The following is a 25,966-nucleotide window of genomic DNA, read 5'->3' on the forward strand; positions in this document are numbered from 1 at the left end:
ACCTCGTATTTTAGCTATATAAATATTTCTACTAAACACAGTAATTAGTTTATTCGCATAACAAAACTTTTGATAAACTCGTAACGACAAAGACGAAAAACCCGCCAAATTTCCACCGGGGGAAATTCCCTATTACGTCAAAATTGAGTTGTAGTTTTTTACCACAGGGGTTCAGATTCCTGGTTTCTATTTGCGATAACATTAAAAACACAAAAGTAACACTTCATAAACTTTACAGCACAAAACTATATAACGATGAAAATTGCACAGATGTAATATTTAATACAGCAGCCTATTTATTACGTTTTTTGCACAACTTCTTGATAACATTTTCCACGACATTTGAATACAGAATGGGATTTAATGCACTGTTTATAGGTAGTAAAACAGCAGCACTAATTACGTAAACGATGTTGTTCATTTCGACGCCACCTAAGCTAATGTAAGCCATTGTACAAATAGGAATCCAGCTACAAAAGTCAGTCACTATTAATCTAGTGATCTTTTTCTGCATCTTTTTGTTTTGTCCACTACCGCTACGTTTGCTTTGCATGGATATGCTTCTTCTGTATATTGCTATATAACTGAACACCATGTACAGAAACAAGGCGAAGTTCAGAGTTATAAGAAACGTTGAATATTCCCATGTATCTTCTCCAACCTTTACAAACAGCTTAGGCATACAAACGCTCGTTTCGCCATAATAATTAAACTCGCCTTTAATATCAAGCTCTTGAAATGTAGCAGCAACCAGGCGTTTCGTATCTGGCCAATTTATAGGGTAGTTATATTGTGACTTGAGTTGCGATATTGTCTTCGCTATTTCATTCATCTCGGCTTTGCCCACTTTCTGTTTGGCGAAGAAATAGTTCGGGAACCAAACCCCTGTTACAAAATACACAGAATTTAATTCTAATAGTGGAAACATCCCCAGTATTACAGCGATGCACCAAAACACCAATACCGGCATAATATACCACGCCCTGGAAACCGCCCGTGTAAGAAAAGGGTTGAACGTTGAAATTAACCGGAAAGTGGTCATGGCTGTTAATATAAAGGCTGATGCTTGCGTTGATATAACAACTAGTGCGCCAAGTATTGAACAAAGTTGACTACTCCTCCATTCCTGGTCATGGTAGCAATATCTGCTCGAAAACTGAAGACCTTTAATCGACACGGCCAAAAGGTAAACGCTCATTAAAAAATCCGATAATGAAAGATTCGCCACAAACCAAAGACAAGCGTGCTTAACCGGCAAGTTCACTGGTTTAACCATTTGTTTAATAGTCACCAAAAACACAGCCAAGTTACCAAATAGGGCAAGCAAACCCATGATCCAAAACAACGCTCGAAGAAATGGATTTCCTATCATTTCTAAGGGTGATGAAAATATGCTGGTTCTGTTGCTGTTAGCTGGACATTCATCGCTACCATCTGTACAATCGTGTATGCCGTTTTCGACCTGATCCAAAGATACAGATAGTGGTTCCTTATTCAAGCAGTAAAATCGAGTAGCACCGCAGAGGGATTCTAGTTCGTCTATGCCGTTGTCACAGTGTACAACCCCGTCGCATTTTTGACTCGGTGAAATATGCTTGAAGCTGTTGCTATCATTAGAGCAGTAGAACCTATTACTGCAATTTATTTCATCATATCCACTACTGCAACCCCATTCTTTGTTTAGGCACATAGGAGAAACATGAGGATATCCTATGGAGGTATTGTGGCCGCAAAGTTGTCGGCAATATAAGTCGCGCCCAGCAGGGCAGTCCACTATTCCATCACACCTAGTACCAGCGTGTAACATGTGGATATGATTTCTACACAATATCTTATCAAGGCTGGACTCTTCAGCTTGTGTACTTGTACAATATTTGAGATAATTATCCCCACAGTTTATTGACTGGTTACAAAGCACTGATTCGGCTTTCATACAAGTTCCATTACAGAAAAGCGTCCCTTGGTTACATACTCCTTTAGAATTACCTAAAACCTCATTACAAACTTTCTTATTCTCGCAAATACATTCGTCGGATAAATCGTAGCAATCCACAACTCCATCACAAACCTGCTTGGGCGATATGATAAGCTTTCCATCCAGGCATTGAAAGCATTTAAGTTTTCCGTCCACAAAGCAATTATCTGCACGGCCAGCGCAATAGGAATTGTTATTGTACAAGTTAATCTGAGGTAGAACGCAATATGCTTTGTTGTGGTGTGTGATAGTTCCTTCATCTTCTGGTACGCATTTAAACCCAGGAACGTCATGCAACTCGTCGCTTCCATCTGTACACTGAACATACTTTGAACAAAGATTCGTTGTATGAATTAACTCTCCATTTCTGCATTGTATTAACTTATTACTGCTATATTTTTGTTGGCACCACCATTCAGTTCTTTGTGTGGCATTAGCAACATCATAGAACGCTACAGGTCTGCATCCATATTTGGTGTTTGGAAAAGAAGCGTTAATTTGCAACATCTGTTCATATTCTTCTTTATCCCTGCACCGCCATGAGTAATAGTTTGTTTCACAAGCTTGATCTGAATTATCAATACAGTTTTGATTGCCATTAAGAACATAACGTCGGTTTATACATGCACCATCCGAAGGGCAATTGTTACGATTCAGTATACAGCCACAACGTACATAGTTACGCGGGCAAGGTTTTGTACATCTCCTTTCGTCGCTCCAATCCCCACAATTATTCCAACCATCGCATTTTTGCACATCATGAAAACAGTGTGGTTTGTAATGACTTCTAGGTGCACATCCGCCATCTTTTCTATTGCAATCACACTCATGATGGCTTTCTGATGGGCAAGAATAATTACAACCTTTTTCATCGCTCCAGTCAATACAATGCTTTCTTCCGTCACATCTCTGAACATCGTTATAACATGCACTCACTGACTTGTGCGCTGCGTTTTCGGACCCCGGGCACCCAGTAGCAATGCAGTCGCATTTATAGTAGCCACGAGGGCAGACACAATTTCGTTCATCAGTCCAGTCTCCGCAGTCATTCCAACCATCGCACATGTACTTGCAATCCAATGCAAAGCTTCCATTACAACCGATTAAGCTTCTGTCGCACGGGCATTCACATTTCACACCTTGTAGTGCGGCCGCTTGCGAGTATACAACAACCAACACGAAGTGTAAGTAAAGTACAAGCTTGACTACCGACATATTTCGTTCACTTGATACAGCACATTGGTAACAAATGAAACTAACAAGATCTGCAATGAAAATATATTGAACTGATTTTATAATTTACAAATTAATCTATAACTTAACCATACATTGACGTTTTTTAACAGTTGTTTAACTAAAGGACGAATTTAGGAAACAACTACTAACCAACCCCTTAAAAACTTGCACTAAGGCACTTGTGCACCATATCGCATTAACAGTAACTGAATAGCCTACACGACACATAAGCGTTGGTATAAATAGACTGGTTATCCCTCGCTGTTTTAGCGTTTGTGGTGATTTACTAATCAGCATAATCAACTTTTCATTGAACTGTCTCAAAGAATTGAAATGTTCTTCGAAATAAATGTATAATGTCCGTCTAATAACACTGAAAAAGCGAACGGAAATTTAATCACAACAAATGTTATCAGTGGTTAACAGCCTTCGTTTGGTTTTCTTCAAAGTCATGTAAACAAATAAAAGGACCAAATTAAAAGATAAAGTAATATCTAAAGCGACCTTGTTAACAGACACGTGCATAAATGATGTAGTATTAAATTCGAACGGGATAATTTGGTAATGGGTGATTTTGTAAATTGATCTTCAGTATCTCAAGTAACAAACGAAGATCAAACTTTAGTTTGGGCCGTTTTGGCAACTATTCCCTATTTAGTGAGAGACACCTTATACCCTGAGGCCCAGGCATCGAAGAACGATTTTAGCGAAACGTAAAAACGGCGAAAAAATGCCGATTTTAAATCTTTTCTGACATTTCAGTGCATTTGTAGTTATTGTAGTTCAATCTACATTGAGTTAAAATGGGTAGTCGGGCTTGGTTAGGTTTCTTGGTTATTGTGACGTTTATCCACGTCACACACGGTAAGCTAACTATTAATTCTAGTAAATCGGTGTTTACTAGAATATTTAAGTTTTATTCAAAATTTATACATACAGCATCTGTGTTTTTATGCGCTACCAATTTAACATTTACCATGTATTGTCTATGTTGCGTTTTTTTATCGGAAAGGTAATGATTTAATTAACCTATTAAATAAAACGTCTTTACATAATTACTTTGTACGTGTTATGTCAGGTTAAAAACGGGGCGGCCGTCATGCATTTTTTTTACTTTACTTTGTACGTGTTATGTAAGGTTAAAAACGGGGCGGCCGTCATGCATTTTTTTACTGTCTTTTACGTCATTATGGCTAAGGTCGTTATAAAATGGCCGGTGTATTATTGGTTATTTATCGTAGAATTTGTTATGACACTCAGTAACGTGTTTATGTAACATAAATACATAATTTATTTTTAGGTTTGTTCTGCGTGACTTGTACGAATGCTAAGAATCACAGCGAATGCGACAGAATCGGAAAAATACAAAAATGTCAAAAGAACGAGGTATTTATATAGCAGGGTGGGGAAGATGGGACAGCTTTTCATTCTATTGTCCCGTCCTATTTTTGTTTTGTCTTCTCCGAACTAAGCACGATTTGATATGTCATGTCTAAAAAACATTATCTTACCGACTTACCCCAACCTACTATAAACAAATTAATATTCTGTAGAAATCGTGTATGATCGAAGTTCGATGGATATCAAACCAAGGACGCAAACTTGTTTCAAAAGGTTGTAAACAGATCAACGCGTGTAAGAACAACCTTGATTTGGTGAGTGGTGTTTACGGTTATGACCGAAGTTAGTATGTTGGTTATGACTGCTGGAACAGTCGAAACACGCTGCCGGTCTCCTATATTTTTATTCGAAATCAAAACAAGAACTTTTAGAAGTACACCCGTGTTATAACGACTGTTGATTGTGATCCCGCTAGGCGAGGATAAATAAACATCATAATTTATCCGGGTAATAGCGATTCAATTTTGTTTTGTGACTTATTTTATGGCGTTAATTTAATCTTAATAGTTTTACTGTCCTTTGGCGCGCTTGACGCCAAGTTACCTCTTCCTTATTTAATATAAACTAACCTCTTGTTATTCCCATAGAAAGCGTGTATTGAAGAACGACCGAATTCTCAATGTTATTGTTGTTGCGAAACTAATATTTGTAACCGAGGTGATTCAAGGTGCTTCCCCGAAGGCGATCCCAGGTTGGCTGAACTAAACGGAAACATTTCTCCGAGCAATCCCAACGTAAGACATGGTATGTACGTGAATATATATTAAACATGGAAAAGATCATTTATATACATTACAAAAATACAAGTAACAAATGTATCATGTTCGGTCTGCCTGTATATAGCTAGCTGTACGGTTATATACCTTTAAAGTAGGCCTACTTGGGGTAAGGCGGATACCGTTAGCACATATTATCTATTCTAAACTATATTGCTTACACTTACAGGATAAAGCGTCGTAGTTAAATTTCTTTTTAGCAACTTAAACAATTATTATAGCAGCTTAAGTTAGCAAAATAACTCATGTATGATTTGCAACAGCTTAATAAGACACTCGTGTTAAACCTGCGGATTGTAATATCACGTATCGGAAACACGCATAATGATACAACTACTACACGGTTATAAAACAAGTTCTTGGTCGCATGTAGTCGAGAAAATGCGCCTTCTTTTAGGCATTCATAAAACCGCATCGAACAAATAACTTTAACAAAAAAAACTTTTAAAAAAGTCTTTAATAAAAAAATCGAAAACGCTCACCATTAACGTGCCTCACTTACGTTTCCGCCCTTTTCACCAGACCCTGCCTCTGGTGCATGCCCGACGCTCCGGACAGTTAGATTCGGAACAGTAAGATGCTCCTCATCAAACAGAAGAGGATCACGATGTACTTTCACGTGTCGAAGGAATTATTTTTCAAACGCTGAGCAGATGACGCTTACATGTCGTAAGTAGAAAAAGGGCTGGGTTCGAAGACCAGAGCTGCTGAAACTATATCTGAAAAGTTATTTCAGATATTTACTCTTAGTTGCACACATTGCTTTTTGTTAAAATCATTTTGATTTTGAAAAGTGCGATTATGTGCCCTGCGCCAAATTTTAGTACATGCAGATTGTATATAAAGTCAAAAAGCTTTATACTATTATCTACTATTTTTAGATATACTGCTTTAAAGTTACAAGATATGTTTAAACCTTGGCATTACAGGTAGCAATGGTTGGTCAAGCAACGTACCTGTATGTCAACCAATGGGTTGCACTTATCGTAGGTTACCACACGGATATTCGTTTTGCTCAAGGGGGCGATTCCACCAAAGTGTGTGCAGGTATTACCTATGGAATATTATGTTGCTTAAACTACATATATTTATAGTATATTAGGGAGGGGAGATGGTACACATTTTCGTTCTATTCTCCCGCTCCATTAAGTAGTAAACAAAAAAGATTCAAAGAATTAAAAACCGTATCCCCACGACTGCCATAGGCTGTTGTTTATTGTTTAAAACACGATCAGGATATTATGTGCTAAAGGTGTCCCGTCTTTCCCCACCCTACTATAGTGATAAACATAAGTCTACGACCAATGGAATATCCGTTATAGATATACTGTATTTGTATTGACGTGAATATGGGCGGTGCCTTTAGGCTCAGTTTGCCATATTGCGTCGTATGCTATAAGTAAAATTCGCACAAAGGTATTTGCCATTCAGAGTGTATATAAAGTTTACGGCTTAATATGCCACAGGATTAAGTCGTATTTACAGCTTTACGTTGATTAAATGAGATCATGCCATACTTTGTTATTTACTTTTGGTTGGTAATCTCAAGTGATTTTTAAAGTAGAATCGAAAGTTCTTCTAAATTCTAAACCAAAACGATTTATACAAATTCTTGTAACTTTTCCTGCTTTTGTTAGTTAAAAACAAGTTACGTTTGTGAGTTGTAAGATTTCAAGAAGACAGCCATAAAGTAAAAGCTTACAATCGCATTAAAGTCAAAATTAAATGTGATTGTGCTACTATTTTGGGCGTGTTTTTTTCTTTCGAAACGACGATTGCACCAACCCCGTATAGTTAATGTTTTTTAATTAATTGTCAGTAAAAAATTAAAAAAAAAACATAAATGACAAAAATATCCACAAACTTAAATAACGTGGTGTGTGTGGCAGAACATTCTTGTTATAAAACGACTGTAGTTGCCCGCCACCAAAAGATACGTTTAAGGGTCAGTCGTTTATTATCCATGGCTCGCGTTTCTTGTAAGACAGAATTGTAATCAGTCCAAACATTTTAAGTGTTGATTCCTAAAACACAAGGCCGACGCGTATATTTACATGCTAAACAAACCCTTTAGCGCTTGCATTAAATGCCAAATATTTTAGTCCGACCCATTAAGTATGTGTGACTTTTTTAGTTCATAATTTAACTTGATTTTTAGCCCAAATAAATCATGATAAGATTTTCAAAGGAAGTAAAAAACTATAAACAGTAACGACCTTTCACGACCCGAATTCCTCAAAGAGTTTGAAAGTTACCACTTGTTCGTTATAAACCCCAGCACCCATCAGCATCTTCAACACAGTACACTACTTTGTTCTCGACATAAATGTCATGAATCGCCTTCGGTTTATCGTCGTCATCTAAACAGCCAGATATCTCAAATATCAACGGTATACGTATCGTCGGTTGCTACCACGCGATTCAGATTTACACAGCGCAAGCTGAGTCAAATCAAAAAACCAAGTTTTTTTTTCTTAAAACAAACGTTTACAACGGTCGTAACATAAAAGTCATAAAAAGCGTACGTAATGTGTATTCTAATGAATTACAAACTGCTGTAAATATTTGTAATTTATTAGAAGTTTTAAACAAAACTTTTCATTAATTTACCATATTTTTACCCGAAAGTATTTATTGGGGTTATGACGTTTCATGGATTACGTCATGTCTATAATACGCAGCTGATGATCAGGTACCAGCATCGTCGATTAGATGGCGTGTTAGGTTTATTTTGTGTAACAACAAACATGCTGGTCATCAGCATAGGAGAATGTTTGAATTAAAATATTTTACGCCTCACTGCGCTTGGTCACATGGTGTCATGGTAATAGCATCAAAGGGGGAAATTGGCAAAGAGTTTTTTTCTTAGCATATAAGTGTTTTCTAAATTTTAGACAACAGGTTTTGCAGGTTTCGTGCTAGTCTTACTTTTATTTAAGAAAAGGTTCTGAAACTTCATTCTGTATTATAATTACTGTTCAAGAACGATTCATATTAGGTTATATTAAATCATACGGAGACGAAATTGTAGGTTGGGGTAACATAGTTTATGTTTTTATTTTCCTTTACAGTCTCATTTAGTATTGAACTAAAAATTTACAGAAAAATGTAACCCTATCTCCGCAAGACTTAAAAAGAGCGTACCTAACTATTAAAAACACGATTACAAAATCTGGCATATTGTTTGTTAACTGTACCCATCTAACCCCACAGTACGAATATTATACAAAGTTGTCAGGCAACATCTTATATGTCACAACCACAATATACCTTCCCGTGTGAAAACAAATCTCGCTGAAAATATCATAGCATGGTCCTCGGTTCTTTATCAGATCAAAAATTTCGTTCAAACCAGGAATCATCACTCACCGTGACTGTATACACGCGGCGAGCGTTGATTGGTTGATTGAATTTAGATTAACCAAACAGCTTTTCAGGTTTTTGACGTATAACGTTACTAATTTAACTCTTTGAGATAATAATAATTTTTTAAACCGATTTGAACTGCTGGGCACGTATTTTCTTAGTTATACACGTCACAGAGCAATAACTTATTTGTCGATGTGTTCCGTTTAGTGTTTTGTCTATGAGGACACATAAGATCACAATGGTAGCAGCATCGAGCCTTGAAACTCTGACCTCTGGGTTTGAGGCGCGCCATGCCAAGGCGCCTGACAAGAGTTTACTACAGTTTATCAAAATTTTTGTTTCTATTTGCGTATATAATCATTACGTTAACCCAACGATATTGCAGACACTATTGTAGAAGAGGTTACACACGTGTTGGAAGTTTTACATCAACGTGTTCGTTTAATCAACAAACATATACTGGACGTTGGAGTACGGGTTTACCAGTTTGTCAAGGTGAATATATATTTAGATTCGGCTTTCATTTTTGTGATAAACTTGACGAAATCCGACCGAATGGCGGACCAAACGTTGGTTTTATTAGAAAATGACATTTGAATTATTTATTCGATATTATAACGACGTGTATATTGTACCTTAGCATGCGCGTTACAGCATTCGAGGTTAACAAGCGTAATTTATATTCAAATCAATAGTTATTAATGCATTTTTTTATTTGAAGCATGAAATATCATGTATCGACAGGTATTATGTACGATATCGGTCACGTTTCGAATATTTTCTAAACGACGTTTCGAAGTCGTCGTAACCCATACGTTTTTTTACCACAACAAAGACTTGCATATTCTCCAAGTTAAATCAAAACTAACAAAACTTTACTTCTACAGCAGGCAGAAGGCCTAACAGACCACGTAACTGTCCGGCTATCGCCAACTTACAGAACGGAAGAACGATTTGTTCTCGTCAGTTCCAACCCAGGAGTCTGTGTCGGTTTAGTTGCAATTCTAATTACCACTTGGTTGGTTCGCAGAGAATATATTGCCAACAAATATCTCTTCAAATGTCAAGATGGTCGAGTAGAAAACCAACTTGTCGAGGTACGTTTGGGTTAAATTATGGCTATTTCATTCTATGGACACGGATCTTAATTAAAAAGAAGCACGTCATGGGTTCTATGATTTAAGTCTAAAAGTGGCCGATACCCAATACATTATAATCTATACTTTTTATATTTAATTTCGGGTCCATATTCCCTAGAGGAAAAAGTGAGTTCAAAAAGAGATTATAGCCATACGATTTCGTGTAAAAAAGGGTATTATTTTATTCTGTAATGGACGATCGCGAAATATGGAATTTGGGTGTTAACGGTATCCTTTCGTACCCCACAGTACTATATGCTATGGTTTTACATTAAAAACAATTTATTTTCTAGTAATCAACAAACGATGCCCCGCCACCCCAAGGTTGGCGAACGGTCGATTGTCTTGTACACAGAGCAATCGATTGGGTTCAGTGTGTACGTTCAATTGTGACCAACATTATGCTAAACGTGGAATAAATTATATTTCTTGTACCGAAGTTGGGCAGTTGGCTCAGTGGAGAGGCGGGGAATTACCAACATGTAGACGTAAGTGGAAGATTGTTTTTATACAAACTTTTTATTTTTAATAAAATATTTACTTTTTAGGGTACAATTAAACAATTGACGTATTTTATTATGATACTTTTTTTTAATTTTCGTGTATGGATAAAAGGTATATTGTTTAGGGTAACAACACATCCTGTATTTTTGCATATTTTCTCCCAAATTGATTGTAAATAATAATTTTTAAAATATTAAATTGTTTACCCACCGATATTTTACTCATATAGTGCGTTTTAACGACCGTCGTTATCGTTTTTTTGTTTTTTGTTATCGTCATCAAAATGACACACTAATGTTTTTTTGTTTTATGTAAAATGGGATTGCATTTTAAGTGAAAACTTTTACAGCACATTAAGTTAAAAAAATTAAACGGTACACCATTTTTTCTTACGAAATTAATTTTTGCAACTTTTCTTTCAGCGATAAACAGATGCGAGACGGTAACCCTTACAAACGGTATGTCAACATGTAGCATCGGTAAAGAGGTGGGATCTGTATGCGACTTAACTTGCGCTGAGGGTTACCGTATACGCGGTGTCGACCAAATTACTTGTACCGCTGACGGTTCGTGGTCAAGTACAACAACAATTTGCACAGGTGAATAAATGATTGAAACTGATTTACCTTCGCGTGGTGAGACAACAACAGTGGTTGTAACACTAGTGTTATATGTTTCATACATCTCGGGCCAGCTTATACGAGGTACTACCTGCGTAACTTTGTTCGTTTTTTTAGTTTTTTTTTTTTTGTTTTTATAAATATATGACTAACAGTTTTGACAACTCATTTTTGACCACGCAGTTGAAGCAATTGTCGCTATAAATGTCCTGTCAAAGAACACATACGCCAAAAGTCGTTTAATATGGGACGTGCGTGATAATAGTTTGGCTAAAGTCTAAAAGGAGTGGTCTAATATGGGAATTTATATATTATTGGATTTATTAGTTTTGATATCATAATACAAAGCATACATGCTCTTTACTATGCACGATAAATAGATGTAACTTATATATCCTTACGACAGGTTTTCTATTTTATCTCTCGCTTAGCCTATACGGGTTTAGTTTATTACAGCTGTTGTTTTCGTACTGTTGTGACTACTAGCATTCGCAATGATAAAACCAGAACGTTATACTAGATTTGCTAGATACCGTATATAACCGGTTTAACAACATTTTAAACGGACACGAAAACACTTTCAGAGGTATTATGCTCGGTGATACCACCTAGCGACAACATAGAAATAGCATGCAGCAACGGGAGGTCTATAGGAAGCGTGTGTTCATTCGACTGTGACGAAGGCTATTACAGGATTGGTCAAGATCAAACCATGTGCTTGGTTCAAACTAGTAGCAGCGCTGAGTGGTCGGCAGCCGCCCCCACGTGTTTACCACCAAGTAAGTGGATTGGGTAATACGCGAATGAATAAAAGTTGGCGAGAAATTGGGTAAATGAATGAAGGAATAAATGGGTGAATGGATGGTTCAACATGACTTATTTATCCCCTCACGTGTGTTTTGTTTCATATACCCCGCATCCGATCACGTGGGTGAATGGATGGTTCAACATGACTTATTTATCCCCTCACGTGTTTTGTTTCATATACCCCGCATCCGATCACGAGTTATCACTAAGGTAACTTTTTAGGTGATTTTAATTTGTATTTTTTATTTTTTGGTTGGCAAATTAGGCAAGAATCGCCCCCATTGTGCCGCCACGCCGATTACTGCTAGAGTACACATGGGGCAACAACGCGTTTATTTTTCATTATATATGGATTATAGGTCCTACTATACGGCACCACATGGGAACTGTTGGGCAATGACGCTTGATACGTTCTCTGCGATTGAGTAAAAATATCTTTATTAAATACTTTACTTATACATCTTTATTCCAGCGACATGTCCAGCGTTGGACGAATTGCCCAACGGGTTGATCGACTGTACGAATTCTTCAAACGTTGGATCTCACTGCGACTTCGTGTGTGGGGAAACTTATGTAATGGATGGACCAAGTTCTACGGTGTGTGGCGAGGTTAGATTCGGATACGGACAGTGGTCGCACCCGTTACCAGTTTGCAAAGGTTAGTTAGGAATATGTTTCCAACAACTGCAGGTTTTATAGCATTATTGAATGTAACTTGCTTTATTCAATTGCGTGGCCGAAAAACAAGTCGTTATAACAGGGATATACAGTTCCATATATATCTCGTACCAACCGCGTATATGTAACTTTGTGGGTGATTGTGTAATATTCTTTATGGCTGACTATTTAGACAACGTATTAGTGACCACTGGGTTTAAGCAATTGCCGTCAAGGACAGATACGCCCACAGTGCTGGTAGCAACAACGGGTCTAGAACCTGTACCCTATGGGTTAGCCCGCATGAAAATCATTACTTTGTTAAAGCTTCTCGCTCTGCTTAACGAACGCTGTACACAGTCTTGTTGTCAACGGAAAACCGTAAGCATACAAATATACCCAAATAATTTATAAAACAATCTTATTTGATAGAAACCTGTTATGTGTTGTCCGACATGGGTAATGTCAGAGCATCTTGTCCAGTGAACAAAGTAGTTGGATCTACTTGTACATTCTCATGTCCCCGGGACCACGAGTTGGTTGGTTTCGCAACTACAACTTGCACCAACAGTGAGAATAATGGGCCAGTTTGGGATAAGCCGACCCCAACCTGCCAATGTAAGACGTTAATGCACTATTTTAAACCGGTGGTTACTTCCAAATTTCTCGTTGCTCATATTTTTCCGTGTCTGCTAAAAAAGGGACAACGAATTTTGAAATTTTGAAATAACAAAACAAAACTTTGGACCACAATAGTTTGAGACAGTTTAATTTAAATTGTTATTTTTGTATAAATGAATGAATAAGGCATCCTGCTTTGCCACAAAGGCTAAATTTACACGGATATAAAATTTTCACCTTAATGTCGAGTTGTCAACCTTTATATTCTGTACGTTTTAAATATAACCTACATTAATTTGAATGCCAGTAGACGAATTTTAGGAAAATATATCAGTAGCACCCGAGGCATTTAGCCCCGAATTTTTAAATGCTATTATATCGTAACTGACTTTTTGGTAACACGATTTCAGTGATAAAGTGTCCGGAATTAAGACCGTTCACACGTGGCAATTACACATGCACCAATAGCAACAACGCAAGGTCCAGATGTAGTTATACATGTGGAGATGATTATATACTTCGACCCAGCACGTCACAGACAATTCGATGTCAATCAAACAAAAATTGGACACATGCCCCACCATGTTGCGCTCGTAAGTATATTATATATTATATAATGTATATATGGCTAAAACTTGGACATATTAGGATATATTTAGAGCATGAGTGAGTATTTACACATATATGGCTACAATGGTGGCAGAATCTACCTTTAAATACGGTAACATGTGTTTATAGTCAAGCGATTTAACCAATGTATTTCGAAAGCACAAAAACCGTTCGCTGTAGCAGAAACATACATCTGGTAAGAAATCCTGAATCCTGACTCGAAAACAGTTTTAATAGTAACACAATTAGGAAATATGGGATATTATGTGCTAATGTATCCATCTTACCCCACAGCAGTACTATATTCTGTTATACTGTCCACAGGTCAATGCCCTGCCTCTCCCAAGATTGACATAGTAATGGTTCTCGACTCGTCGTCCTCAGTCACGGAACCTGGGTGGCGAAAAATGATCAACTTCGTTAAAACAGCGCTGGGGTAACTTCCAATAAATGTAACTTATGGCTGAGCAATGCAGTTGTTGTAACACCGGTGTTCTGTTTCATCCACCTGGTGCTTGCTTACGAGTTTCCTCGTATGTAACTTTGTTGGTGATTAGTGTTTTTATTTAATTTTTTTAAGGTATTTTTAATGTAATTCTTAAAACACTTTACTATTACGTAAATTAACATTTGAATGCAAACGCAGTTTCTACGAGATGGGACCAAACAGCACAAGTGTGTCAGTGTTTAGATATAACGCTGAGATAGATGAAGCAAACAAGATATCCTTCCAATACACACAGACTTATGGTAAAGAGCAATTGCTTAGAAGGATTGGCCGATTGCCTTATAATGGACAAGGTAAGTCAAGTTAACGAAAGTTGCGACTTCTCCACATACAATTCAAAGCCGTTTACGCCTTACCATTAGCTGCTACTGCCACGTATATCAACTAATATGAATGAATGAATGGCAGTTATACATCCGCCTTAGTTGGCTACACTGTCATATTTCATACACCTCATGCCCTCTAATGAACTAAAAAACTTTGTTGGTAATAAATGTTTTGTTTTAAGTGTGCAGTACAGAACCAGCGTAAAACATCACAGTTGCTTGCTGTGTGAGGGTAGATATGACGAATGGCGGTGATAAGACACTTATATATTTGGCGGGGCAAAACAAAGCACTCGGACTACTTTGAATGAATGAATGTAACTTACTTTATCCTCGCGTGGCCGGAAAACGACAGCCGTTATAATACGGGTCTTGATACTATGGCTGATAATATGGACAACCCATTAGTGACCACTGGGTTGGAGCAACTGCCGGTAAGTGTCTCGCCCAGGGACACATACGCCTACAATGGTATAGCAGCATCGAGCTTCGAATCCATTCCCTCTGCATGGGTTACAGGCAGGCGCGCTAACCACTATATGCCCCGGCGCCGACCAAAACCGAGCAAAATTTTGTACCTTACCCAACGCTATACACAGGCACACGCACCGGACAAGCATTATCGTACGCTCTCCATATACTGACGAACGAAATCAACCGACCAGATGCGGTGGATGTTGTGTTGGTGCTTACTGATGGTAAATCACAAGATGCCGTTAAAGCACCAGCAGAGGCTCTGAGGCGTAACGGAGTTTTGGTAAACCTTAAATTTTATTTTGTCATACTTTATTTATGAGTTGGGAAACTTTGTGGATTATGGTAGGATGGGAAAACATGGGACACTTTTTGATTCTATTTTCTCATTTCATTTGTTAGTAAACAAAGAAAATTAAAAAAAAAATCATATAAAATTGCATCCTGACGACTCTCATACATCGTTGTTAATTGTTTAAAACACGATCAGGATATTTGGATACTATAAGCTAAAGGTGTCCCGTCTTCCTCTAAACTACTATATTTGTTTCTTTTTTTCTGTATGTCTAACGACCAGCAAGACAACCTAGCAGTGACCACTACTGGGTTAAAGCAATGACCGAAAAATAAGTAATTTACCCAACGATATACGCCTTAAATTCCTAATCTTGCTAGTTTTAATAGTTAACATAACTTAGAGTCGTGAGGATACGGTTACGTAATTCGATAAATAATCTGCTTTTACTACCAAATACTAATAGGACGGTTATAAAAAGAATGAAAACAAGGGACCGCATCTTATCCCAACCAATTACATTTCAGACATACGCGATTGCTATCCAGCCAGAAAGAGGTGTACTCAACATGAACCAGTTAAACGACATAGCTGGTACGCCGCATAACCTGTTTCTTCTACGAAGTGGTTTCTCCAGTTTTACTGAAGACTTTGCTCGTGAAATTCGCAACAGCGTTTGTCATGACCAAGATGTTTGTATATAAAAACAACACAACAAAGCCATTTAACAAATGTGAAAACGCTATGTAAACACACATGCCAAAGCTTGTCCACAACTTAAATAAGCATGATTCATGCTTGATACAGTTTGCAGATTTGCTTTATTGTATACGATTTGTATACTATGAAACTGGGCTCTCGTTTTGCTTGCTGAAGCTTTTGTGTTTGAGACACCGATTGCTTTCTGCTTATTCTCTATGTCACGTAATAACTTACTGCTGCTTTAGAATGCAATAAAATATAACAAAGCGAAATATTAGTGGATTTTATTGTTTTTAGCAGTGATTAAAAAACTTAAAAAGTGTTTGATAATACGTATTTGATATCTATGGTTTTTATATTTCCTACAATTATAAATATGAAATTGTGACGTCACTGTTCACCTTATTTGAATATAAGGAAAACCAAAACTTCTAAAAAACGCGACATTTAGAAGTCATTTTTATTAGATTTGGTGTTGCTTTTTTGCAGATTTCGTTTACAAATCACTGTAAATCAGTTTAAAACGTAGCTATACTTAGCATGCATCATCCAAACCAAGTTAGACCTACCGTGCCTGTATTTAGAAGGCAGAATACTGCCAACAGTGACCGTGGAGGTTACATAAATTACAACCAAAGCAAAAACAGCGCGCAAAATAACAAGACAACTTATGAAAAATGGCACCCACCGACGCAGCACCGAAACAAAGGGGATCCCTCGCAACCGACAATAAATTACCATCAACAAAGTGCAGCCTCACACCAACAGCAACTGGGCTACCAACCACCACAAAAGAAAATAGCTCATCAAACTAATTGTAAGTAAATGTATGGACGGTAATGAATGAGTGTAACGTATTTATCCTCGCACATAATGGCGGGGCAACGACAGTCGTTATAACACAGGTGTTCTGTTTTTTCAATAACTATGTGACTTATTATTATTTTTGTTTGTATTTTTTCTCAACCTAATCAAATTTACTAATGATTGTGTAATAGTATTCTATGTTGTTTGGTCATTATGTATATATCTATATTCTATATGATTGATAGATTTCCTGTAATAATCCAACATCCTAAGGCTATACATGTTAAATGCGTCTACAGCAAAAAAAAACAATATCAGGCCTTAACAAAGTCCTAATAGGACAAATTGGTGAATTGGGAAATTTGTAATGACTTCAGGTGAACCAGAGTAGCACGTCTAATTAATACAGCAATGTTCACAGTTCCGAAATTGTTATACGTTACCCAACTGGTCTAAACGAACGTACTTGTATGTGCCATACTAAAGACATCCTAATCTAACACTAGCATTCACTAAGTAAAAACCAACAGTATAAAACATAATCAGCGGTGAATTGGCGCTGCGAAAACGTAACAGACAAAAATCCTAGTTCAACCAGCTGTAGCATGAAAGATATATATTTCGCCTAAATCGAATCAATACATAACCATTTTAATTAAAACATATTCATTTCTTCACAGACGAACCAGCGCCACAGCGATCATATCACCCACAAAGTTACACACATGGAGCCCAAGACAGTTACGGCCACAATCCGTCAGATGGTTACAGCATTTACCCAACACCCAACGAAAATTACCCTTCTGCTATACAGTCTTATGGCTACTCAGGTGCTACGTATGACCCTAGACACCAAAACCCATATATACAACATAACAGTCAGTGGCAACCGACACAGTCTGTGCCTTTATACGACGACTCGATTGGTTATGGAGCAAGAAATACAGAGCAACCGACAGATTACCAAAACCAAGCTCCACCAAGACAGGATTATAATAAACACGGTTTTTCAACCCAAGCTCCAAATAAACCACAAACTGAACAACAAAACCAGCAATATTACACACAACAAGTCGACCAAAAAGCCAAGGAAAACGAAGAGGCGACGGAAATGCGGAAAGTAAAGAAAATAAGCCCCAAGAAAGTGTTTCTCTCAGTAAACGTTCATGGTTTGAAAAGATGGTCAAGTTATAAAGAACATTACTTGCCCACGTTCGAAATTATTGGTAAGAAAAATTATGCATTTTATTACCTTGTTACTTAAAACAGTTTGTTACTTTAAATGTAACTTGCTTTATCCTCGCATGGCCGGAAAACGTAAGTCGTTGCAACACTTACACGGGTGTTCTTTTTTACGCAACCCGTTTCATACACTTTATACATAACACGTAGTAGAGTGGGAAAAGCAAGTGTTATTTCATTCTTTATCATCGTCCTCCTTGGTAGTAAACAAAGAATATTTACAGAATTATACAACCAAAGCGTCACGGCTCTAACAGAGCGCAGTTAATTGTTGAAACACGATTATGTAGTATATGGAATGTATGGGCTAACGGTATTCCTCTTTTTCCCGTACATTATATATGTTAGTATTATCAGCCACACACAAAATATGAAAATACGAGGTGTTTGAAATAGAACACCCCTGTTTATAACGCCTGTCGTTTCCCAGCCACGCAAGAATAAAGCAAGTTACATTCTTTTAATATAGTGCATCACCACAAAAGTAACAATCCCTTTACCAGGTACGGTGGCTGCTGAGGTGACGGATAACAACCAGCAGGGGAAAAGTTTTATCTTGAAAGACGGCCAAGGGGGAATAGTTGAATGCTCGTATTTTGAGACTTCGGTATTTCATATTTATTTACAGTTTGATACGTGACTATTACCAATATGTCTGACTTATGGTTCTATTTGTTAATAATAGAATAACGTTTTTTTCCTTTTGATATTTTCCTTTTGTAAAGAATAGAATAACTTATTTTGCTTTCGATCACGATAACGAAAATTATTAATTCAAAAATTAAAAAGTAGTATGGGCATTCGGGGTACTGGGCAAAATGGCCTTAATCCCAAGTCCTCTTACAACGACCTCACCCATATATTCTCGTCACATTATGTTCACTAAACGATTATGTTTTCAGGAATTTGACTTTGTTTACCTTCAGCGTGGAAAGCGTTACCGGTGCGTTGGTTGTTTTGACGCACGTAGCGAGGTCTTGCGTTGTGCGTGCGTTAGTGAAGCGACGGAAGAGCAAACACAAATGTACCGAAAGTCGGTTGCAACCAGCAACAAAGCGATGAAAATCAATCTTGAAAAGTTAGACCTGACAGATGTCGACCAAAAGTTGTCTACGGAATAACTGGTTCAATTCCGTTTGTTTGATAATTAACAAGTTTTCCAAAAAAAGTAGTGCTGAGTAAGATGAAACACAGATATAGCGGGGTGGGGTAAGATAATCTAGAATTTTATTCTATTTTATCGTCCCATTTGCAGTACAAAAGATTCAATATTTTATTGGACAATTATATATAACCGCATCATACCTACCCTAAAACACGTGACATAATGGAATATTACGTTGTAACCACATTCCCGTCTTACCCCACACTAATAAGCTATATACATACTGTATAAAAAAAACAGAAAGAAATGAATTCCAGATAAGGTTGTGTGTAACTTTTAGTGACAACGTTGATTTGCTTGGTACTATACATTTTTATTTGTTCTTATTTTACTTTTTTTAGACATGATTTTTAATGTGAAATAACAACATATATGGTGAATCTATATTATTTCTGTTGTTTAAGTTTTTAAATGAAATGTTTTTTAAATATATTTCGACCAAGTTCAACAAAAAATAAGTGTATTTTAAGGTAAAAACGTAAAATAGCGTATTTATAAGAAGCACGAAGAAAAGAAGCGAAGTTGTTAAAATTTAAACACAACAACAACCCTTTAATTATAGGGTGGGGAAAATGGGGCACCTTTTCATTCTATTTTCTCGTTCATTTGGTAGTAAACAAAAAAATTAAAACTATATAAAACCGTATCTCCACGACTCCCATAAACCGTTGTTAATTGTTTAAAACCAGGATATTTTAACATTATGTGCTAAAGGTGTTCGGTGTTTCCCCACCCTCTTATACAGTAGGGTGGGGAAAGATGGGACACCTTTAACACAAAATAATCAAATATCCTGATCGTGTTTTAAACAGTTAACACCGGTCCATGGGAGTCGTGAGGATACGGTTTTTATAATTCTTTGAATGTTTTTTGTTCACTACTAAATGGGACGAGTAAATACAGTCAAAAAGTGTCCCATCTTCCCCCACCCTACTATATAACTACAACCTAATTTATTGCCCAGTGTATTTTTCCCTCACGACTGTGGATCGCACGGGGACCTAAACAGACTTAAATGCGTTAACAGCAATATTGTATTAAACAGGCGGAAATAATACTAAGGGAAGACAGCGAGAGCGAAAAGCGCTATTTGCAATTTGCAGGCAAAGCCAGCACATAAAACAACTACAATGCTTAGGTTTAATACGAACACCGTACATATACTTTACCACAATACTACATTATATATATACATAGTAAATAGTTTAATCTGCTTAGCTATATAACAGTTACTTAAGTTTAGATGACATGATAGCTAAATACCTGAACATCAAAGTTCCATATATAGCATGGAACATGCGCTTCCAATGTCGTCCAACAAAACAGCATACTGTCGCCACTTTACTCAAGTAAATGTAATTCCACTTAAATTTACCGATCTTACTTATGCAGGAACCTAAACAGTTAAATAATAAGCTGTAACATTGATAACTATCATCTGCCATCAACACAAACAGCTGCACTCAAGTAAAATAAAGATTCCATCGGCCATAAATTGACGGCGTTTTATGCGCGCGGCAATCATCATATTACGTGCAAAGAAAAAAATGCACGCCAACAAAATGAAATCCAGAAGGATCTAAAGTGCTTGAAAATGGTAGGTATAACATTTCACAAGTATGGTCACACAACAAGCCATTTGCAACCTGGTAAATTAAATTCATTTAACTATGAATGAAACTAATACTCTCGCGCGGCAGGGCGAGTCGTTATAACCATAGTTATAGAGACGTAGGTTATATAACACGCGTGTTCTGTTTTATACACCACGTTTTTGCTTACGGGTTACCACCCTTTGTTACTCTGTGGGTGGTTGTTTTTTTTAATGCATGGCTGACAATCAACACAACGTTCACCAATAAAATGCCCCTACTCGATGACTTGTTGTAAAAAGAAACTTATACTTTGGCACGAAATCTTTTATTTTCAAACCACTGACGCTGCGCTAAAGACATTAAATATGTGCTGAACATTGGGTTGCTGTCTACAGGAGTTATAGTGAACCTTGCAACTAAACTGCTCCAAACGGATCTCATTTTCAGCCGATGTTCTCTTTTGTTCTGGTTGTTGCTACTTCTGTTCCTGTTGCTTGCCACACGGTTGTACCTTTACACCAAAGCTGATCACGACTTCACCGGAGTTTTAAAATGTCTGACACCTCTGCACTACACTTTACACAACTCTTGTCGCAACAATTACAGTGGTAATTTGTAAACCAAACGAAATTTTATTTATTCAATAAATGATACTATTTATTCACGCACGGCGGGTCTGTGCAGCGACTAACGACTGCCATTACATTCCAATCTGTGAGAGTTGCTCCATTCAGCGATTAAAGTACTAGCGATTAAAGTACTTCAAACCAGTGTCCAACTTTTGGTTCAAACAAAGTTTCTATTGCCACCCACGGTTTGAGAAACCCTGGGTTAAAATAAACTGAACACAATTTCTTCTGCTATAGCACTATTGGTTTATAGTGCAACGAATTTTCAAGAAAAGAACATTTGAAACACAACAATATCACAGAACATAAAAAATTAAAACGAAAACATATCGTAAAAGTGGAACTCAAATGTTGCTTTAAAACATAATCAATCAAATTTGTCCATAATAAAATCAAACTTGAAATTAAAATCCAAAATTTAACCAAGGCCTTGAACCCTTTGTAATAAAATGAAGGCATGATTAAGAAATAAGACACAATCAATAGTTTCGGGAAATTCTTTTCAATAAATAGTTTGTGTACTTCCATGCTTTGCTTTGGACATCTTACTTTTCACAAAAAGTAAAGTTTGTCGGCTAGAGTAGGAGACACAGGTGCATGAATACTTTGTCCGACCAGAAATGCTATCTTGTGCGCATATAGACATGGCGCTGGTACACGAATGGTTCCCTGCGGATCAAATTAAGCATCATACAAGGTATTTACTCAAATCCAAATATAATTTGTGGCAACCTTAGTGTTTTGCATGCACATCTAATGTTGTTGTAACTAAGTAAAATGGCAAAGCTACATTCAGGCATGAAACAAATCCGATCAAAATCTATTCGGGTTTAATATTTTTCAGCAGTTTAATAAATAAAAGCTTTTATTTGGCGTGAAATGTTGCTGCTAACTAATTTCTGCAGTTGTCACTTTCACCACATAGTAAGCTAATGTATATTGGTAAAAGTTAATATTCAATGTACTGTAGTGTTGGGGTAACACTACACTGACCAACTACTCCAATATAACATCTGAAGCAGCCATTTTCTAAAATGCTAAATTTATGTATAACAGGAGTCTCCTTGTGCCCCCTTGTTAAATATATTGTTATAAAAACAAACCAAATACTTACTGGCCAGTTATAGTAAAGGTGACATAACTTGTAAGTGAGTCGTTGCATGTGATCAGGTTTGAGTGTTGATGTGTCATATACAACATTGTAATGCGTTGGACTGACTGTGCCTTCTCGTACGGACTGGCTGACCACAAAGAAATCATACCTGAGTAGAAATATTAATGTAAAGTTAGTTAAAAGCATTCAGTTATAGGCTGCAAAAAGCTGGCAAATGATATGTTCGCTGTACATGGTTTAACATGCATATTTGAATAAACCAAGTATGATAGATGTTTGTACGCAGTAACAGAGCAGTGCAATTGAATTGAGCTTGAATTAACAGCAAGCTACAACAAATTGCACTAACCTGGCGTGCGTTTTATGGCATCCATGTTGAATAAATAAAGTAACTTGTATTTGGAGGGACAAGGACAGTTGTTATAACATGAATGTCTTGTTTCATACACCTTGTGCCTGCTTACGGTTCCACGAAGCAACTTTAGTTGATTATTTTTTGGGAGATTTTTTTATGGCTGGCAATTAAAAAGGGTTACAGGTAAAACAAGGTTGGAAAAGCCTGGGTTAAACAAGTCAGTGTAATGCAAGGCAAGCTTATAATGTTTGGGTTCCTAGAGGAATTTATGAGCTACAAATGTTTATATTAATTTGCCACTCGCCATTCTGGTCTTGTGACCGTGTCATCGATGATCGTGCCAGGAGGTGCGTTCATTAGTTCGCTGTCGCGACCAGCAGCGAAGAACCTTGCGTTAACTCTCTTCTTAACCACGATGAAAGAAACATTGGGACTAGAAGTAAATGGGTGAGATTGTTAATGTACAGTAAGTTTGATTGATGCATAGGCATAATGTTATGGATGCATGTCATACAAACTTTTGACACAAAGGGTACATCAGGTTTTAGCAACCTAGTTGAACATCCAAAACAGCTTCTATTTTGCTATGTTCCCATAAAAACAGGGAATGCCAAAGTACATTGCATTCATCACATTAATTAGGAATATTCTCATGCTTGACGGCTAACAGCGATAACTGCATTTTAACAATGCCATGCAAAACAAAACTTTCCACTTCTTACACCCATACATACAGTTTTTATAACTTACGTGAAGCCTTTATACTGCGGTATCTTAAGACATTCAAGTAGTTGTGGTATCTCATGGTCCTTCACAACAGCCAGCTGTCCATCACCGACCCCATCTCTGTAGATGACAATACGAGCGGGTAGTTTTCCATTCACCTGATGAAACTTCTGCAATGCTCCTGGAAATAAAAAATAAATTAACAAAACATAATTTTAGTTTATCTCTTCAAAAAAGATAGCGAAAATCATGTTTTTTAAAAGAGAAGGAATCAACAGCAAAACGACAGTTGTTTAAAACACGCCATGGATAAAAACAAGTGGAAAAGAGTGTTAGTTTAAAAATTGTGGCTGTTGCACTCAATAGTTCAAAGACATGAAATGTGAAGCCACTGTTTAATGTGTGCAACAGTGCAAGGGATATTTGTATTAATGGCTGTCCATACTTTCCCACACAAGAGTAACACCATACATGGTTGTGTAGGTGGACCAATAGGCAAATTGAGTCTTAAACCAGGAGATATATATATTATAGTTAGCCTTTATGACACTAAGGGTGCCACAACTCATGTTATAAACTACTGGGTTGGAGCAATGTTCGTTAAGTGTTTTGCATGAGACCACATACACCTGCCGCATCAAACCTGCTACATTTTTGTTATGGTGTAAGCAACCAAACCAACGGAGCAGCAAAACCCATTTACAGCATACTAATACAAAATGTTTAAAGTAACAAACCTTTCATGCAGCGTTTCAATCCATCGATTAATTCAACTCCTGAATGTTGGAAAGTGACACTCGAGTACCATCTGTAAATTGTAAGGTAGGTGTGAATATAAACAGAACATGAGATATTTTGTACCAAAGTTACAGGTTTGCTTTTTAGAGTTTTTGGTCATCAGAACCTATTTTAAATTGATGTGGTTATCACTTTTAATTTGATAAACAAGCAGTAAAGCCCAAAAACATAGTAATGGTTTAGGTTAGCACATAGATACCTTGTGTAAGTTGAATTAATACTCGCAACAAAACCACCAACGGATCTTCCTTTCTGTGATGAATCGTGGTAGGTATCGAATCCTACGATCATACATTCCTTCAACTGGAAGATAAATATTGGTCAACACTGAAATTATAAGACTTTTAAACTGGCAACACTAAGTTAATTTACAGAAATGACATTTTTTTTCGTCTGGAAACAATGAAATTTATAACTGGCAACCCTGAAAGTTAAATGCCAAAAAGAACACAGAGATGAAATTTTCCTAGTGTTTTTCAAGTCTACTGTATACCAGCTACTATTACTAGTAGGGATGTGCCGAGCCGAGCCCGAACTCAAAAGCTCGTGCCCGAGCGTCTCCTTTTTTGACGCTCGGCGCTCGGCTGAAAACTGGGCCGAGCGCCGAGCCTTATGCTATAATGTTGCACGCGAGAGCGAAAAATATTAAAAATGAAAAAAGTGAAGCTACTAAGAGATAACGAGACTAGTCAGCGTAGCTTTCTCTTTAATTATTTTTCGTTCGTTGTGAATTTGCTCTCTCGCAAGTAACGAATCGCAACGTCAGCGAATTTGCCCGTATCGAATTACAGCAGGTGTCGAATTACACGAGCGCCCAATGTTTTCGTATCACATTTTAAATAAAAAGCCAAAAACTCTTAAACTTTTTTATAATGAAATAATATAAATTGCTGCAACCACGGTTTTGCAACCCCTAAGCCACCTTCACCGCAGACACGCACGCAGCCAGAAAGTGCTAAGACGCACACACACGCGTTGCATTCAATATAACATTCCTTCGCTTGGAATTAGAACAATTTTTCATTCAATTGTTACGACACGTGTCCTATCGCAACGTAACTATTAATTATGACGTTTTATAATATAACAATCGGGAGGAATGTGCCCACTGCCCAAGTTGGGCAGCCCAACCAACCACGAGATCAAAACATCGTGTATCAGCGTCACATTTTTACACTCTGCGCCGGCGTATGAAATAAAGGAAGACGCATGCGGTAGCATACATTCCACACGTAACAAACGAAGCAATCGTTGTGAATTTATTCTCGTGAAAAATGACGTAATGAAACTCTGGTTCTCGTGCGGCGCCATCAAACGATGTTTTTTGGCTTCTGTCCAAGCTCGACCGGGACGATACTATGTAATATCATATTACAATTTATGTTGGTTCCAATTTACTGATAGCGTCGCTCCTCGCTCTTATATTTGCACCAATTAAAACTCACATAATCGCGATTTACCTGCATTAAACTAATCATCAGAAACAAAAATATACACAAACTACAGATCGTATGGA

General features: G+C 37.2%; 4 protein-coding genes and 1 non-coding gene across 12 annotated transcripts in view; 2 read left to right on the plus strand and 3 right to left on the minus strand.

Moving 5' to 3' along the window:
• Positions 1–292: 292 nt before the first annotated feature.
• Positions 293–5,974, minus strand: LOC113474700 (low-density lipoprotein receptor-related protein 1B-like). Its single transcript, XM_026836770.1, has 2 exons — positions 5,891–5,974; positions 293–3,240 (listed from the first exon to the last, which is right to left on the minus strand). Exon 2 carries the CDS (start codon positions 3,188–3,190, stop codon positions 293–295), a length of 2,898 nt encoding a protein of 965 aa, XP_026692571.1. The 5' UTR covers positions 3,191–3,240; positions 5,891–5,974.
• LOC100186456 (P-selectin) lies at positions 3,295–16,286 on the plus strand. The gene is made up of 18 exons (XM_002121358.4): positions 3,295–4,075; positions 4,512–4,597; positions 4,765–4,866; positions 5,200–5,356; positions 5,911–6,057; positions 6,318–6,435; positions 9,143–9,252; positions 9,645–9,854; positions 10,190–10,384; positions 10,823–10,999; positions 11,605–11,799; positions 12,300–12,485; positions 12,917–13,102; positions 13,516–13,698; positions 14,039–14,150; positions 14,361–14,515; positions 15,148–15,305; positions 15,845–16,286. Exons 1-18 carry the CDS (start codon positions 4,015–4,017, stop codon positions 16,019–16,021), a joined length of 2,715 nt encoding a protein of 904 aa, XP_002121394.1. The 5' UTR covers positions 3,295–4,014; the 3' UTR covers positions 16,022–16,286.
• Positions 16,287–16,391: 105 nt separating this feature from the next.
• On the plus strand, positions 16,392–19,507 carry LOC100176238. Its single transcript, XM_002121210.4, has 4 exons — positions 16,392–16,836; positions 17,507–18,052; positions 18,572–18,675; positions 18,971–19,507. Exons 1-4 carry the CDS (start codon positions 16,560–16,562, stop codon positions 19,187–19,189), a joined length of 1,146 nt encoding a protein of 381 aa, XP_002121246.1. The 5' UTR covers positions 16,392–16,559; the 3' UTR covers positions 19,190–19,507.
• Positions 19,508–21,445: 1,938 nt separating this feature from the next.
• Positions 21,446–25,966, minus strand: part of LOC100178556 (piwi-like protein 1) — a 17,851-nt gene continuing 13,330 nt past the window's right edge. For all 8 annotated transcript variants that reach the window (XM_018814004.2, XM_026836874.1, XM_026836875.1 and 5 more), the window contains 6 exons: positions 24,650–24,753; positions 24,390–24,460; positions 23,677–23,833; positions 23,231–23,359; positions 22,572–22,719; positions 21,446–22,126 (listed from right to left, as the gene is read on the minus strand). In XM_018814004.2, coding sequence (XP_018669549.1) covers positions 22,010–22,126; positions 22,572–22,719; positions 23,231–23,359; positions 23,677–23,833; positions 24,390–24,460; positions 24,650–24,753 — 726 coding nt within the window. In that variant the 3' untranslated portion in view covers positions 21,446–22,009. The remainder of the gene's footprint in view (positions 22,127–22,571; positions 22,720–23,230; positions 23,360–23,676; positions 23,834–24,389; positions 24,461–24,649; positions 24,754–25,966) is intronic.
• Positions 22,866–22,918, minus strand: mir4220 (microRNA 4220). The gene has a single exon (NR_034337.1). It is a non-coding gene; the product is annotated as a microRNA 4220 (primary transcript).

Source organism: Ciona intestinalis, chromosome 11 (genome assembly GCF_000224145.3).
Source record: "Ciona intestinalis chromosome 11, KH, whole genome shotgun sequence".
NCBI classification, from domain to species: Eukaryota; Metazoa; Chordata; class Ascidiacea; order Phlebobranchia; family Cionidae; genus Ciona; species Ciona intestinalis.